The sequence below is a fragment of the Sminthopsis crassicaudata genome, chromosome 1 (assembly GCF_048593235.1).
Source record: "Sminthopsis crassicaudata isolate SCR6 chromosome 1, ASM4859323v1, whole genome shotgun sequence".
Taxonomy (NCBI): domain Eukaryota; kingdom Metazoa; phylum Chordata; class Mammalia; order Dasyuromorphia; family Dasyuridae; genus Sminthopsis; species Sminthopsis crassicaudata.
Genome location: NC_133617.1, coordinates 692,020,876 through 692,038,228, shown reverse-complemented (window position 1 = coordinate 692,038,228; position 17,353 = coordinate 692,020,876). Strand labels below are relative to the sequence as shown.

Here is a 17,353-nt window from a genome sequence, read left to right as displayed (position 1 = left end):
CTTACTTTGATATTCATCATTCCTTAATAGAGGCCTGCCCATTATTGCTAAAACAAGAAAGCTACCCTGTCTGACATCATTTGTCCATAATGAGTGGGTCAGGGGACACTGCTATTCTTTGGAGAAAGACTCAGGATGTCAGAATTCAGTGAGCCTGGTGCCTAAATGTAGAAACTGGTAAAAGGTAATTGAAAAGGTTGAGGGAGAGAGACAAAGTCTCCTTCTTTGACTCAGAAGGGAGCCTTTGGTTATATTAAAAGAAAGAAATGGGGCTGGGAGAGTGCATTTGGCAAGGCATATCTGTTCAGGAGTTCCAGGAAAAAAATCTTGGAACTATAGATCAAGCAGGGTGAATAACTATCCTGGAGAGGTGTCCACAAACATTGATGGCCAAAACCAAGAGAAGGGTAGGTACAGTGATGGGGGTGGGTTCTTTTCTAACAGATCTGCTCATGCACAGAAAAGATTGTTTTTTCCATTTTCCATTTGTTTCTTTAAGGGTTTTTTGTTTGTTTGTTTTTGTTTTTACAAGAATTGGTAGGAGGTTGCCCTCTTGCACAAATTTTATACATGAGAGGGAAGAGAAAGATGAAAAATAGGATGATTTTGTGGCTTGTTTACTTTCTTCCATGAGTTACTTTCTATTGCCTTTAATTAAGTACTTCTATTTGAATTGTGGTTCTTCCATAGTCTGTGAGTAGACACTATTCAACAGAAGGGGTCTTGAGCTTTCTTTATTATTTGTATATGTACTCCACTAAATGTTCATGTAGCTGTGACCTCAGAGATATCTGTGGTACGTGGCTGTAAATGATCATATAGTTCGATATCTGTGCTTAAACTATAAAACTAATCATAACCTACCTCTTCTCTGAGTGCTACTCCTGCTTCTCTATCCTCCTGCCTATTCTGTGGGCATCCCAAACTCGTTGCATCCATAAATGAATTCATTGCTCTCTGCTTGTCCCTTACCTCATGTTCACTATTTCTGTCAATGACATCACTGAACTCCCATTTATCCAGGCTTAAATTCTGAAAGTCATTTTTTTTTGTTCCTTCTTATTCACATCCTACATTCAGTTATTTGCCAGAACTTATTGATTTCACATATTCACATCTATCTTCGCCTTTCCATTCATACTGCACGCAGTTCAGACCCTAATCACATCTCACCCAGGTTATTAGTATAGATTTCCAGTGTTGTTTTTTTCCTTCTTTAGTTTCTTATCCTATCTAGTCTATCTTTCACAGCACTATCAAAGCAATCTTCCTAATGCACAAGTATGTATGCCATTCCTCTGCTCAAAAGTCTTCTGTGGCTTCCTAATGCCTATCAAATAACATACAAACTCCCTAACCTCACAGTAAAAGTCACCAATACTTTGGATTCAATCTCTTTGTTCAGTCATATTTCACATTATTTTGATTCACAGTTCTATGTTCCAGCTGAACTGGACTGGTTTGGAATTTATACTCCTTATTCTTTATATATGTGTACAGTTCATTCCCATTTCTGTATCACTTGAGCTCAGATCTTTATGGGTCAAAACTCTTTTTCTTTGAGAAATATAGTGCCTTTCATATTTGAGAGGGAATAGATCTATCCTTGGCATAGGGACCTCCTCCTGAGGAAATTTCTTCAACTAATACAAATTATCACCTGTTTTTTCATTTACAATTTTAAGAGAGTTTCCTATGGGCATTAAGAGGTTGTGACTTTCTCAAGGTAATCATCAAGTATTTATATTTCAGAGGCAACTCTTGAACCCAAGTCTTTTTTACTCTGTGTTTGACTCTTCATTCATTATGCCATATTGTTTCTTACCTTTCACATAATAGGTGCAAAATAAATTTTTGTTTAATGGATAACCTGTTGTACTAACCTTTTTTTAAGGGCTGCATATGGAACATGGTATTGTTACTCAGTGACAGCATTTCAGTAAGTGGTATTTCAGTGGGAGAATGACATCCTTTAAAGGATTTAACCTTGGACTTTAGAACTTTCCAAATTGTATCAGCTTTAGAACTACAATCCTTGAAAATGGGCTCAGGGACTTTTCCCTTAACTTCAGACCTTTCTCCTTTGATAACTTTTTAAATGCACTGATCTCTGAGCTCCAACCAAGGCCTCCCCTGATCTTCTTGAAACTTCAGCCTGCCTGTCTTCCTGGGTTTCGTGATCTCTCTTTCTGTCTGGTCTGCTTCTTTTAATTCTGCTCTTGTCATGGGCTGCTCAATGAAACTGACATCCAATTCCCTCTTTCCTTTTGATTTTATTCTTCCTTCCATACATGCGAATCCACAAGAGATCATTTTCAAGAGAAAAGTATTTGTACAATATAAAAAACAAATACCTGAAAGAGTAAGTATAGAGAAATAAAGGTGAAGAAAAATTAATGCCATCCCAAGATAGATGGTAATTAAGCCTTCTAACCAAATAAAAATTTCCTGGACCTAGATGGGTTATCACAATTTTTATTTAGGCATAGAGCTCAAAATCATATTCTATTCTCTTTTCCTAGCCTTCTGAGTGATTACATATAATGTTATTAATACTCATATGCACTAAGAATCTATAGTCATATGATATAATATTATAACAATAATTTATATTAATACCTAAGCACTTTTATTCTCTTTGAGATTTGTCCATGGGGATACCCTACCCTGGCTCAATTACATTTGTGTACTCTAAAATCTAAGTATACTCTGAGCCAACCAGCAAGTCTCTTGGTTGATGAATGAATTTTTGGTCATTCTACATTCCTTTTTCTATCTAATCTTTGACAATCTAACATCATCTTTTCCCTCTGCTTGAGGAAAAGATAAGATAAAAGCAAAGTTCATAAAAGATAACTTCTTTCCTTACACATGTTGGGACAGAACTTGGTGAAACTAGCCAAAAGGAGTGTTAACATCCACTAGACTGACTCATGTGAATATAGTGTTAGAAGTCTTTTAAGTATACCTTTGCCAAAATCTGGATCACAGTCAATTCATGACTTCATTCTCTGGCAAGTGCCAGAGGTACAGATGTTCCATGATGTGCAAATTGAGAGATAGATGCTATAAGCCATCTGACCAACAAGAGAGACCAAAAAGCTTAAGAGCTGGATTTGTAGCTAAAAGTAAGAAAAAGCAAATATTTAAATTCCATAACAGTAACCCTTTGGCTAGTGGTATATGGGTTATTCTCCCTATTATTTATCCCCTAAATAACATCATAAAGTTGTGGTAATGAGTGGGATTGATTAATATGCCTCTGGACTAAAATACATGCAGCATTGGTCTAGGTCTTGTATATTACTTTGTAATGGGGGAATTTATGACTACTTCCTAGACTATTTCACTAAAAGAGCCAGAGGCATAGAGAGAATGAAACAGTGGTGAATGAGACTACATGAGAATTAACCTGAGTAGCTTTTCCCTCAACTACTGTGTAACTATACTGAAGATACTTAACTTTTCAGGGCCTTCAATGTCTTATCTTTAAATGAGGGGGCTAAAATAGGTGATTCCTGAAATCTCTTCCAACTACAAATCCTTTGATCCTATAAGCTAGGGAGAATAGATTTGGATAAAGTTGGTAAATTTTGGATTTTCGAGATTTGACCTCAAGAAATTGTTTATTTTCTCCAAGTATTTTGTCTTCAATTTAGGTAATTAGAGAAAGTCTTCATTTAAGGCTGTACCAAATCTCTTCTTTTTTCTCACTTATCAACTTGTTCCATTTGATGAACATTCCATATCCAAAAAACCAGAGAGCTTTATCCACTGAGCCGCCTAGTTACCCCTAAAATACCAGTGTGCTCATACACCATAATTGGTAAGACTCCATTTCCAGTAACAAAAAGTGCTACTAAAAATATCTATATGCATACAGGACTTTTCCCTTAAAAAAAAAATATCTTCGAGGTATATGTCTACAGTGGCATTGCTAGGTCAAAAGGCATGAAGTGTTTAGTGTCTTTGGGAGCATAATACCAAATCCCTTCATTTTACAAGATGACAACTGACACTAAGAGAAGTTAAATTACTTGCCTAATGTCATATAGTGAGCATCAGGAGTGAAAAGTCTCTTACTCTTGACGCATTGCTCTTTATACTATACTAGGTTTCCTTCCTGATACAGATTACACCTTATTATTATTATTATTTTACTTAGTGAATGGTCTTAATGATTTACAATGCTGGAAATAAAATTTATTATGGTGGATACTCTTTTGAGTTTAGGACTTTCTTCCTTAGCTAGACTGATCTTTGGATTAGACATGTATTCTATTACCAGGCCTGTGCTCAAAGCCTTCTAAGCGTCAAAAAATCTATCTGAGTTCATGGCCTGCTGGCAAAGCCTTTGAGAACACATCACTACCATTCTGAAACATTTGAGAAAGACTATTTACTGGGGGAGTTTTTTTCCCCTAAACTTAATTATTTTTGGAAACAACAAAAGTTTCTAAGGACTGCTACATTTTTGATAAATCACTTGAATAAAGGGTAAAGAGATTTCTGTTTACTTATCTCTTTTACAGCAACATGGAAGTGTGTATTGGAAAAGAGGAGCCTGCCAAACTTTGAGGAATTTATCACCTGATCTTCCTTTACACCAGCAATTAAAGGTAAAGACCTCATCAGCTATGTTCCCTCCATTCTTTCGGTTTTGCTCTGGTTCATTTTATGGGCTGAGGGGAGAGATACAACAAAGTCCTTTTTAGGCCCTGAAAAACCGATGGCTTTTATCCACTAATAATAGAAAAAGAGCATGGTGAATGCTGCAAAAATGTCATTTTAGCTATTGCTGCATATGTGGCTCCCATTTTATAGCAGCTTTTAAATGAGTTTATTGGTCTAGCAGTTAACTGGCCCTATAATGCAATTACAAGGAACTTGAGAGATCTTATTTCCCCTGTAACTCAAGGTAATTGTTATTGGGCTTATTTATAGAGATGATATAGAAATGACTATAAAATATGTGGCTTTCTTTTCTCATAGTAAATGTAGCCTATGTAGACTCAGAGAGGACTCTTCTTTATGGACACAGTGCTACACTGTAGGAAAGTTGAGTATGTGATTTAGTTCCAGAAGGAGGTAAAGGCATAAAAATTCAACAAAATCATATTTTTATCATTGGTATTGGTGCTCATTCCCCTCTTTAGTTGTAAACAAGTGAATTTCTTCTAATCTTGGCCTAGTGGGAGGAGTTTTGAAATTTTAAAGCCTTCTTTGATCTTCTTGAAACATCAAAGATGATTGACCTTTGGATTTTTAAAAAATATTATTATTCATGTATTGTGTTATAGTAGGAAAAACCTTTGGTGAGAATCAGGAGTCTAGATTCTAGTCTTGATTTTACCACTAAAAATTATAAACATAGATCAAGAACTTGTTGAGGGTTTTGCAATCATGTTTCTATTTGATTTTTAGGGGAAGTCCAGAGACTAAATTTGTCAGAACTAGATCTGTCCATTGTCACATTCTGACTTTATAAGTGTTAAAGCAGGACTGGAGAAACCTACTTGTGGTTCTTCTTTGTTTTGAGAAAGTAAGAAAGAAATAAGTAAAGAGAGACAGAGAAAGAGAGATAGAGACAGAGAGAGACAGACAGACAGAGACAGATGACAGATGACAGACAGACAGACAGAGACAGAGATAGGGAGAAAAAGCCAGAAGGACACATACACACAGAATGAGCAAAACACAGAGAGACTGAGAGACAGAGAGAGAATGAGAGAGACAGGGAGAAAGAGGGAGGAAAAGAGAGAGAAAGAAAGGGGGGAAAAGAAGGAGTAGGAGAACAAGGAAGAAGAACAGGAGGAATGGGAGGAAGAGGAGGAGGGGGAGGATGAGGAAGAGGAGGAGAAGAAGAAGAAGAAAAAGAATGAGAAAGACAGAGAGAATGAGACAGAAAGAAAGATGAAAGGAGAGTGAGAGGGAGAAAGGGAGAGGGAAAAGGAGAGAGAAAGAAGGAGAATGAAAGAGACAGAGAGGGAGACATAGACAAAGATAGAGAGATTGAGATTGATTTAAGAGGCATTAAAGTCAGAAAAGAAGAGAACCAATCAATCTTGAACCTTGTGGAATGTCTCCTGACCATGGGAAGGAGAAAGAAGACAAAGGCCAGTCAGAGAGGGAGGGAGGACCACAGTATTATGGAAGTCAAGAAGAAATGAAAGTTTCATGGAGGCAGAACCACAGGTCACTTGAGCTCTAAAGGAACCTAGACGGCATCATGTATAATCTCTCCATTATTCCAGGAAGGAAGCTTGGGCTTAGGGAGGGGAAATGTGTAAGGTTTACACGATGAGCAAGTGTTAACGGGAGACTAGTTCTGAGCTGTCCTGATTCCCTTACAATTGTCTCCTCTGCCATTGTCAATTCTGGAGTGCTGGTCATCTAAATAACTTAGAGAGGAATTGCATGTCCCAGATACAAGCCTATGAAATGGCCGAGGCCTTTTATCTAACTATCTACAGATGCCCTCCTAGACAGTTTCCTTCAGATGTACCTCTGCCCTAATTGCCATGATTATTTCATTTGTGGTCATTTTTTCCTTCAGTCCTCTTTCTCACTCTCTGACTGCCCCATCTGGATGGACTCCAGCACCACAGTTCAGTGCCGCAACTTGGAGAAAGCAGTTAAAGGAGCCCAGAATCTCAGTGAAATCACAGGGTCCCGTGCCTATGAGGTAAGCATAGGGTGGCAACACTTATTGCTGTGACTCCTAGTAGATCAATGTCCTCCTTAGATGGAGGGGGATATCAAAACAAGTGAAAGAAATATAACAGGGGGGGAAACAAAAACAAAAACAAAAACAAAACCAAAAAAAACACTGCCAAAGGAACAGTGGAGGACAGTTCTATTTGTTCATGATTTGGGGCTACAAAGAAAAAAAAACCCATCAAAGGAACATGAGATCCTAGAGCTGGGAAGGACATTATTAGCCCAGTCACCACTTTTTAGCAGAGGAGAAAATTGGCTTTTCCCAGGTCACATAGTATATTGCTTATTATCACTCTGCCCCTTTCCCTTCTTATCAGGCTAGAAGGTTTATTCATTCCTTTTTGCTTTTGGGGAGCTCAGCCTACCCTCACTTCAATCCAATTCATGTGCATTATTTCTCTGACATCATGGTTCTCTTCAAGAATGAAGAATAAGCAGTAGTAGGGAGCTAGGGGATGTGGTGGATGGCATGCTGGGACTGCAGTCTAGAAGACCTGAGTACAAATCCAATCTCAGACTCTTAGTATCTCTGAAATGCTGGGCAAGTCATTTAACTTCTGTCTGCCTCTTAACTTCTGTTTGCTTGTTTCTTCCATTGTAAAATGGGGATAATAATAGCACCTAGCTCAAAGTATTGTGAGGATCAAGTGATAAACTATTTACAAAGTTCCTGGCACACAGTTAAGTGCTATATAGATTTTAGCTATTATTATTGATGGCTTTCATTTCCTGTTTTTTGATCCCTGAAGATCCCCTATGCAAACCTCTTCCCTTTGATGACACAGATTCCCTGGCCACCCTTTTCAGGCAGACTGCATCTGTTCTCTTTGGTTCATTGGTTGAAAGCTGGGGAGTTGGAATACTCTTTGCTTTTCATTCCAGGTTCTTCCCCTTACTTTATTGGTTATTAATCTCTATTACTTTGAGGTTCCTGCTATTTATGGCTACAACCTAATCAAAATCCTAGTAGTTGTCTACAGACTCCCAGGCCACTTCCTTTCCTTCTTCAATGAGGTTGATCTGACTTTCAATTTTTATCTCTTACTCAACTCTCGTCCTTATGTTAGGGACTTTAAAATACATATTAATTCTTTCTCAACTATCCTAACCATTGTTATTCAACTGTTTACTTTCTGTAAACAACTACTCATTCATTTTCAGCTATACACAAAGATGGTCATGTTTGATCTTGCCATCCCCCACAAATGTTTTACCTCTATGTACAATGGCTTTTCACCTCTCCCTCTGCTTTTCTTTTCACAGCCTCATTTTTTAAATGTGACCTCAGATTCCTCAACCTCTCATTTCTCTCCTAGGTCATCTCTACTGCATTAGACTTTCTTTTCTCTTCTATTTTAATACATTGGCGAATCAATTCAACTCTATACTGTCCTCCTCTCTTGAGTTCCTAGCCAACTTGTCATATTTCAAATTATGTCCAGTCAAGCCTCAATCTTGGATCACTTCCACCATTTGTCACCTTTGCTCTTGCACAAAAGCTACTGAATGAAAGTGATGAATATCCCCCAGTCATTCTGACTGGGTCCACTATAAATTTATGTTGTATAGCCTCAACTGGGTCTTCATTACTGTAGGTAATCTTACTGTTTCCCACATGAACTCTCCTATTAACCACTCTCCAAAGTGACTCTTCCAAACCTTTTCATCCTTTTTCATTCATACCTTCATTGGCTCTCTCTCTTTCCCTACTCTCTCAGCTGAGAACTTTGCCTCAAATTTTCTAGGGGGAAAAAATCTGCAAAATTTGCCGTGAACTCCCCCTCTTCTCTAGTTCTCATAGTCTTCTGCTATTCCCTGCTCCTTCATCTTATGCAGTGAAGTATTCTTATTCCTTACCAAAACTAATCTCTTTCCTTGTTCAAACAATCCCATTCCACCCTATTTCCTCCAACTTAGTGCCCCTTTGTTAACACCAGTTTCTCACCTTTCATCTTCTCTCTTTCCATTGTCTTCTTTCCTACTAACTATAAATATGCCATGTCTCTCCTATCCTGAAAAAAAAATCCTGACTTAATTATTCCATCTTCACTATCACCCTATATTTCTTCTGGCTTTCCAAAAAAGGCTATCTTTAATGGGTGCATCTACTTTCCTATCACTCTCTTTTTAACCCTTTGCAATGTGGCTTCTGATCTTATCCACTGAAATATCTGTCTCCCAAGTTACTAATGATTTCTTAGTGGCCAAATCCACTGGTCTTTTCTTAATCCTCATCCTCCTTGACTTCTCTGCAGCCTTTGACATTGCCAATAACCCCTTCCTTGATATTCTCTTCTCTCTAGATTTTTTTGGGACACCTTTCTCTCCTGGTTTTCCTCCTACTTCTCTGATTGCTCCTTCTCTGTGAACTTTACTGGATTCTCTTTCAGATCATATCCTGTAACCAGAGGTATCCCTCATGGTTCTGCCTGGATCCTCTTTTCCTTCTATATCACTTTACTTGATGATTTCATCAGCTCCCATGGATTTAATTTCCATTTATATGCTAATGATTCTCAAATCTATCTATTCTGCCTCAATCACTCAATTGACCTAACGATCTCAAATCTTCAACTGCCTTTTTGACATCTTGAACAGGATGTCTCATAGACATCTTAAACTCACTAAACAACTTAGTTTCTTTCCCCTTAAATTCTCTTCCCCTCACCCATACTTTTTTATTACTGGAGAAGGGAACACTATCCTGCCAGTCCCTCAAGTTCTCAACCTTGGGGTCATCTCTCATTGTCCTCCCTCCCCCATCCAAGTTGTTACCAAGGCCTCTTGATTTCAAGAGCATCTCTTAAATATACGCCTTTCTCTCTTCTGACACTGTCCCTACTCTGGTGCTGGCCCTTATCACTTCACACCTGGACAATTGTAATAGTCTGCTGGGGGATCTCCCTACCTCACATCTGTCCCAACTTGAAAACATTCCTCTACTAAAGTGATAATCCTAAAGTGCAGATTCAGTCATGTGAGCCTTCTATTTAATAAACTCCAGTGGCTCCCTGTTGTATGCCAGAGAGAATACAAAATGCTCTTTTTGGGCATTCAAATCCTTTTATTATCTAGCTGCCTCCTATCTTTCTAGTCTTCTTAGACTTTATTCCCCAAAACTTATTCTTTGATCCAGTAACATTGTCTTCCTGATTGTTCCAGAGATACGATACTCCCATTTGTCATTTCTGGGCTTTCTCTTAGGCTGACCCTCATACCTGGAATATTCTCCCTTTTGTACTCTGACTACTAACATTTCTGACTTCCTTTGAATCCCAACTAAAATTCTACCCCCTACACCCTACCCCCTTTTAATTTTGGTTCCTTCTTTTTAATTACTTTCTATTTGTCCTGTATTTTGCTTGTTTTGTATATATTTATTTGCATATTGTCTTTCCTTTTAGATTGTAAGTTCCTTGAAGGCAGGGATGCTTACTCTTTGTAACCTTAGTACCTGGTACATAGGAAGTACTTAAGAAATATTTAGTGATTGATTATATTTCTGTGACCACTGAATCCCTTTATAGATAGCTTCTTCATTTGTTCTTACCATTTCTGTCAATCAGCTCTATTCACTAACTAATCAGTGACCCCCAATATAAATATTCCCTTTCCCAGGCTCCTAATGATGTTTAGGATACCCTAGAAGTAAATAGTCTCTGCCAAGATTCCTACCAGGACACTCAAGATATAAGTGCCCCTGCCTAGCCCCATTGAGGGATATTTAGAAAACTCTGACAGCAAATGCTGTTTTGTAAATAGAGCCTACAAATTCAATTAAAGTATCACATTCCTCTGCAGGCTCTGAACTGTTTACGAAGAACAGTGCTAGTAAGGAAGTAGTTGCCAGGAGATTGCTCTATGGATTATCCACACTATCTCAACTTGCTGATAGGAAGTTATGGTTCATAGACTCCAATATGTAGATATATGAAAGGTCATGTAACCCAACTCTGCCAATTTGGAGTTGAGAAAACTGGGTCCTCGGAAGTGAAATAAAACACTCATGATTTCACATGCATAAACTATATTGGATTGCTTACTATCTTAGGAAGGGTGAAGGAGAGGAGAGAGGGATAGAATTTGGAACTCAACTATAAAAAAATTTAAAAATTTGTCTTAACATGTAACTGGGGAAAATTTTTATACACACACACACACACACACATTTGGAATGCTTAGGACTACTCAGGTGGAAAGCATCAGAGGTGGGATCTGAATACAAGCCCTTTTGCTTCAGAGCCAGTGTTCTTTCCACTGGACCACACGAGCTCTTTTTTTTTTTGGGGGGGGGTGCTCTATTCTGTTATTGTTTCTGTCAGTTTAACACTAAGCCTTTAATTTGTAAAGCCTAAGGAGTTAGTCAGCTGCTTTAGTCAGTTTTCTGTTCTTTTATAATAGCACTGATATAGTTCTTTAAGGTTTGAATAAATCTCTATCTGTGTTTTCATTTGATCCTTACAAAAACTCTTTGAGGGAGGAGCTATTATGATCTCTACTTTACAGAAGAGGAAACTAAGGTTGACAAAAGTTAAATGACCTGCTCAGGGTCATGCAACTAGTAAGTGCCCGAGACTGGCTTTGAATTTAGGTCTTCCAGGTTTAGCTCTCCATTTACTATACCATCTAACAGAAACCACTTAATCTATTTCTGTATACACATTTTTTGTGTCCGTTAAGTTTGTCAGCATCTCTTCCTGAAGCAGAGTGCTTGCTCTGGTTTAGCTAGGTAATCACAAAACCCCATTGAGTATCTGAAGCAATCTTTCTTATTCCTCCTCGAAGGAATTGGCAACTCCTTAAAACAGGTTAAGTAACTTAAACGTGCCCCTTATGTTTGAATACCTATGTGACTGAGAATATATGTCTTACAAAGGTGCTGTGCTTTCTGCATCTTCCCCCCCCTTTGGGTCTGTTTTTTTTTTTTCCACAACATGACTAATATGGTAATGTTTTAAAAGATTGAATATTTATAACCTATATTAAATTGCTTACTATTTCAGGGAGGGGGATGATGAGGGAGAGAGAGCAAGAATATTGGGACTCAGAATTTTAAAAAAATGTTAAAAATTGTTTTTGATATAACTGGGAAAATATTTTTAAGGGGCTATAGTGGCCTTTGAATTAATTAATGATGCCCCTTCTCTATTCTACTGAGCTGCACATGTTGGTTGGCCAGACTTTTCAGGAATCAAAGATAACTACTGCACTTTCTTGGTTTTGGGGGAGGTAATAAGTGTGATTCATTCCTTAGAACTGTCATTTCTGAGATGTACATTGTGGATAGTGATGCTCTTTCTCAGCCCTCCCTTTTCCAAATGGTGAGTAGGAACCCCATCACAGAAGCACGCATGACTGTCTGCTTAGTGTTAGTTATCTGCTGGGGGCCGGTTTCCATTGCACATCAAACAAATTAAACATCCAGAGTGCATTGGACTGAACTCATTACATAGAGTTAATGATTATTGACTCTTCTCTTCTAAACACTTGCATTTCTTTCTTAGCGTTTTACAGGAAACCAGATAGCAAAGATTTTCAAGAAGAACCCTGTTGCCTACTCACAAACGGAGGTTGGTTGAACATCCATGTCTTTTATTGAAAGGCACTAATGAAAACCCTTCTGTCATGTTTATCTTTAGAAAAAATGCACGCCAAACACACGCGCTAAAAATAGTCTGCTTGCCGAAATGAAAATGCTATTTTGTGGCTAATAGCACATCCTCTATATAACTCATCTTCATTTCCACCACTGTTAAAGCAGTTACTATTTAGTGCAGGACTGAGATCTGGGAGTATGTAGACAAAAAAGGAAACAGCTCCTGTCCTCAAAAAAGTGACTTTCTATGTTGAGGGGCAAAGTAGATCAGAGAGGGGATAAAACAGACAAGGATATTTTGCATTATGTCCCACTTTATGATTGCAAAGCAGTTTTGTAGATGTGATCTCACTTGATCCTAACAATTCTATGCATACATATGGATGTCATGATCAATGTTATGGAGCTAATAGGGAGTAAGGCTCATACTTGAATTTGTCCAAATACAGCATACTGTCCGTCTCTCAGCATTGGTATTGATCTTGTTACCCAGGACAGGGCAGTTGTGACGGTATGGGGTGTGGAGGTCTGAGGTCCTGTAATTTTTACATTATCATATTAACATAGATGCAGAGCTTGAAGAGACACTGGAGAATGTATAATCTAGGGTTCTTAACCTGGGCTCCATGAACTCTCCAAAAAGTCTGTGGATTGATATTAGTGGATCTAAGAACTTGAGTGAGAAAAAAAATTGACTGCTTTATTTTGAAATAACTGGTTTCTTTTGTAATCCTGTATATTGTTTTATGCATTAGAAAAATTATTTCAAAAGGGATCTGTAGGCTTCACCTGACCTCCAGAGGGGTCCATGAACAAAAAAGTGAACAGTTTCTGATCTAGCCTAACTCTTTCATTTTAGAGATGAAAAATTGAGCCCCAGAGAAACCTTTGCTCAAAGTTGCATAGGTAGTAAGTAGCAGAGGAGAGATTCACATCCAAGTTACCTCCAAATCCAGTCATCTTTCCAATGTATCATTTGATCTTTATTCATGTTACTTATTCTTATGAATGGACCATCAGTGCCCATTGTGAGATAGGTGGCACAATAAATACAGTGTGGAAACTGCAGTCAGGAAGGACTTGAATTCAAATATGACTTCAGACACTCACTAGTTATATCACCTTAATAAGTCAATTCAGCTCTGGTTGGACTTGGTTTACTCAGCTGTAAAATGAGAATAATATTAGTACCATCTCCTAGGGTTGTTAAAAGAACCAAATTAGATAATATTTGCAAAATATGATAAATATAAGCAAATTTGCCTGGCATTTAATAAATTATTTTTCCTTTTCTTCTTTCCCTCTCCTCCTTTTCTCTCCTCTCCTCTCCTCTGCTCTCCTCTCCCCTCTTCTCTTCTCCCCTTCTCTTTTCTCTCCTCCCCTCTTCTTTTCTCTCCTCTCCTACCCGACTCTTTTCTCTTTCCTCCTTCCTCTCCTCCCTCTCCTTTTTTATTTTTTCTTTTTCCTTTGTCATTGATAGGGCCATCTCAATTAGCTTTTGATTGGAAAGAAACTGTGTCAAATCTCCCAAAACTCTTGTCTACATCCTTGCTCACTTAAGTGCTCCCAAAACAAAGCCAGAAGCCCATCTAAACTGCTAGACCTGCAGTAGCTAAAATCAGGCACTTAAAAGTTGCATATGAATCAGCTCAACACATTTCCTAGTTATTTTGATCTCTAAGTCATAATTATAAAATGATTAGCTCATTTCAAACCAAAGTGCCTTTTTAATCTTCAAAATTAACATAGAGTTTATTATTTAACTATTCAGTATGACAGATTGCTCTTCTGAATTAGTTGGTAACTTGTGCTTTGGGAAAAGGTGCTAAACCCTTTAAATTCTGTATCTAGAGGTGGGCTTTGTAGGAATAAAGGGATGGAATACTATTGTCTGTTACAAATCTGAGTATTCTCATAGGACCATATAGTATAGAAAGTGAAATAAAGCATTTGAAATAAAGGAGGTGTATGTGTATGTATGTGTGTTTGTGTATGTGTGTGTGAGTGTGTGTGTGTGTATGTTATGTGAGTGTGTGTGTATGTTATGTGTGTGTGTTATGTGTGTGTGTGTGTGTGTATGTGTGCCCACCCAATATTTTGGGTTTTGTCTCAATCAACCAATCAGTATTTGTTAAATTCTTACTCAGTCCCTAATCCCTGGGAATATAGGGGAAAAACAAATATAGTTCCTACTCTCGAGAAATTTACATTCTAATGGGGGAGGGAGGCAAAATGTAGTTGATTGGTTTAGGCAGGTCACACCTTGGTAGTCTCAGAGTAAGATGCTAGCAGGTGGGGAGCCTGTAAGACTTCCTACAAAAAGGTGGCTTCTGAGTTGACTCTTGAAGGAAGCCGGGTCCTAAGAGATTAAGGTAAAGAGAGGCATAAGTGACAGCCTGTGCAAAGTATTTGTTTTGAAATTAGGGTATCCCAAGAAGTCTCTTGTTACTAGATTTTAAAGGATATTGCACAGAGGAGAGATATTATGATACAGGAGAGCCAATACAATCACTGAGAGATGGAACCTACTAGGAAAACCACCTTCCTTTTCTTAATAATTTGTTTTAATTGAATTTGACAGCTTGACAAAAAGTTAGGAAATTGATGATAGTAATGCCTTTCCAAGCTTCAGAGGCATTAGTAGTTTTCCTCCCCGGATTGCCATCTGTTGTTTGATATGCCGCAAAATGTTCTCATCCACATGGATGAGGGCAGACATCACTTGGGCTTTTTGCTAAAGGGTCAAAGGTAGCACTTATTTGAGTACTTTTAAATCTTTCACATTTGAATGATGTTTGTCAAAATGTTCGCTTGTCCAGGGTCAGAATGGCAGTGAGCCATCCTTCATTGTGCTGTTTCTCTTGCAGAGAATTGCTTTGGTCAGTAGTTTTGCAGCTTCCCTTTTCCTTGGATCCTATACACCCATCGATTACAGTGATGGTGAGTTGAATCTATTGTCTGTGGGAAGCTATGCTTTATGTTGCATTGTATATCTAAAGTATGTTCTCTGCTTTGTATGCTCAGGCTATATATATGTTATATATTATGGGTATGTGTGCCACAGGTCTGATTTTATGGGTCCAAGGATTTCCGTAGGGGCCCTGGCAGATTAGGGTGGACACCACTAATGTGTAGACTTGCTATAGTCCTTTGTTGTAGTTTATGTCTGATTGATATGAAAGCATGGAGTATTAAAATTCATAATCCTCTTGTATTTTTAACATATAAGCTAAAGGTTTTTTCAAATGCTAATTTTATGTAGGTGGTTCTGTATTTCACACTATATTCATTTCTACCCCACACTGAAGGCTGCACTACGCTCTGATTTGATCACCCAGGAAAGAAATATTTCACTGTGTATTGGTGCTATATTTTAGGAAGGGCATTGATAAGATGGCCAGTGGACGTAAGAGGAAAATGAATATAGAGAAAGGACTCAAGATCATGTTGGGTTAAAGGAACTAGAGGTCTTTGGTCCAGAGGCAAGAAGTCTCAGGGTGGATATGATGGCAGACTTCAAGTAAATAAAGACTTACCATACAAAAGAGGATGTATTCATGGTTGGAGATGTCCTCAGTGGAATAGGCTGCTTCAAAAATAGGTTTCTTTTTACTACAGGTCTTTGAGTCTAGGTGGGCCACACACTTCTTTAGAAGGATGTAGGGGGGAGTTTTTGTGTAGATATATATTGAGTTGGATACACTCAAATTTCTCTTCCTATTTTGAGACTGGGCTTCTATGTTACATTGCAGATCAGGGAGTTGTCCCTGCTGGACTGTATTTTTAGTCCATGCTGGAGTCAGGGGAAATGGATCAAATATGAGACAAGCTCCAAATAATTTGCTCTGTAGTCTCACCTGAGTTTCTTCTGGATAGCACCTGTTTTTAAGTCAATGGGAGGGAAAGGGGCAACAGAAAGCAAGAAAGAAGACAAAAAGAAATGTATTCTATACTGTAATATCATTACCATTGATAAGTAAAGAGACCCAGACAAAGAAAGGAAGAACTATTGTATACTTAATCCTAGAAGCTATGTCTTAATTAATTTAGCCCCAAATGGTGTTACTTCCTTTTAGCTGTCATATCACACCAATAACTCATTTTGAGCTTGACTCCATTAAACTCCCCTAGATCTTTTTTCAGAAAACCAGCTATCAAATCTTAACTCCCCTATCTTGTATTTGTGAAATTGATTGTTTTGACACTTCTTCCTATTACTTTCATCTTTTTAAGCTCAACCTATTATTCTAGCCTGTCAAAATCTTTTTGGATCTTCATTCTGTCATCTAGTGTGTTAGTTATCCTTCCCTGCTTTGTGTCATCTGTAAATCTAATAAGCATGGCTTCTATCCCATTAGCTAAGTCATTGTTTAAAATGCTAAACAGTACAGGGCCAATCCTGGAGCTTGGACACTATGCAGGAGACCTTCTTCCAAGCTAATGTTTAAACATTAATGACCGTTTCTTAAATCTGAACAGTCAGCCAGTTCCGTACTCATCTAACTATCCTGTTCATCTAGCCCGCAGCACTCCATTCCATAAGAATAGCTTGAGGTGTTTTATCAAATACTTTGCCAAAATCTAGGGAGAGTCTTAACAGGATTCCTCTGACAGATCGATATGTTAGCCTCTTCAAAAAAGGAAATAAGATTTATCTAGCATGATCTTTTCTTATTTATGGTTGACTATTGTGATCATTGCTTCATTTTCTAGCTGTTCATTAAGCATCTTAAAACTGAGCTTTTTCTAATTTTGCCAGGAATCAAAGTCAAGTTTGCTGTCAGATCTGAGCAGGCAGAGGCTTTGTCTTATCTAAGCTTTTTATCTCTCTCCCTGTCTGGCATGGTGCTTTGTACAGAATTGGTGCTTAATAAATGTTTGTTGAATTGAATGTACTTGTACATGCTGTAAATTATTAATCAGCAGTGATGGAAAAAAATGTACTGGATGTCTGCTATGTGCAAGGCTTTGTGGCTAGAGAAAAAGTATAAAAGATAGAGATGCCTTAAAGAGGCATATAGTCTAATTGAAGAGGTT

General features: G+C 38.0%; 1 protein-coding gene across 3 annotated transcripts in view; it reads left to right on the top strand.

Moving 5' to 3' along the window:
* The window catches only part of XYLB (xylulokinase), a 242,523-nt gene that overhangs the window by 48,687 nt on the left and 176,483 nt on the right, over positions 1 to 17,353 (top strand). For all 3 annotated transcript variants that reach the window (XM_074283633.1, XM_074283631.1, XM_074283632.1), the window contains exons 5-8: positions 4,533 to 4,619; positions 6,557 to 6,685; positions 12,225 to 12,290; positions 15,184 to 15,256. In XM_074283633.1, coding sequence (XP_074139734.1) covers positions 4,533 to 4,619; positions 6,557 to 6,685; positions 12,225 to 12,290; positions 15,184 to 15,256 — 355 coding nt within the window. The remainder of the gene's footprint in view (positions 1 to 4,532; positions 4,620 to 6,556; positions 6,686 to 12,224; positions 12,291 to 15,183; positions 15,257 to 17,353) is intronic.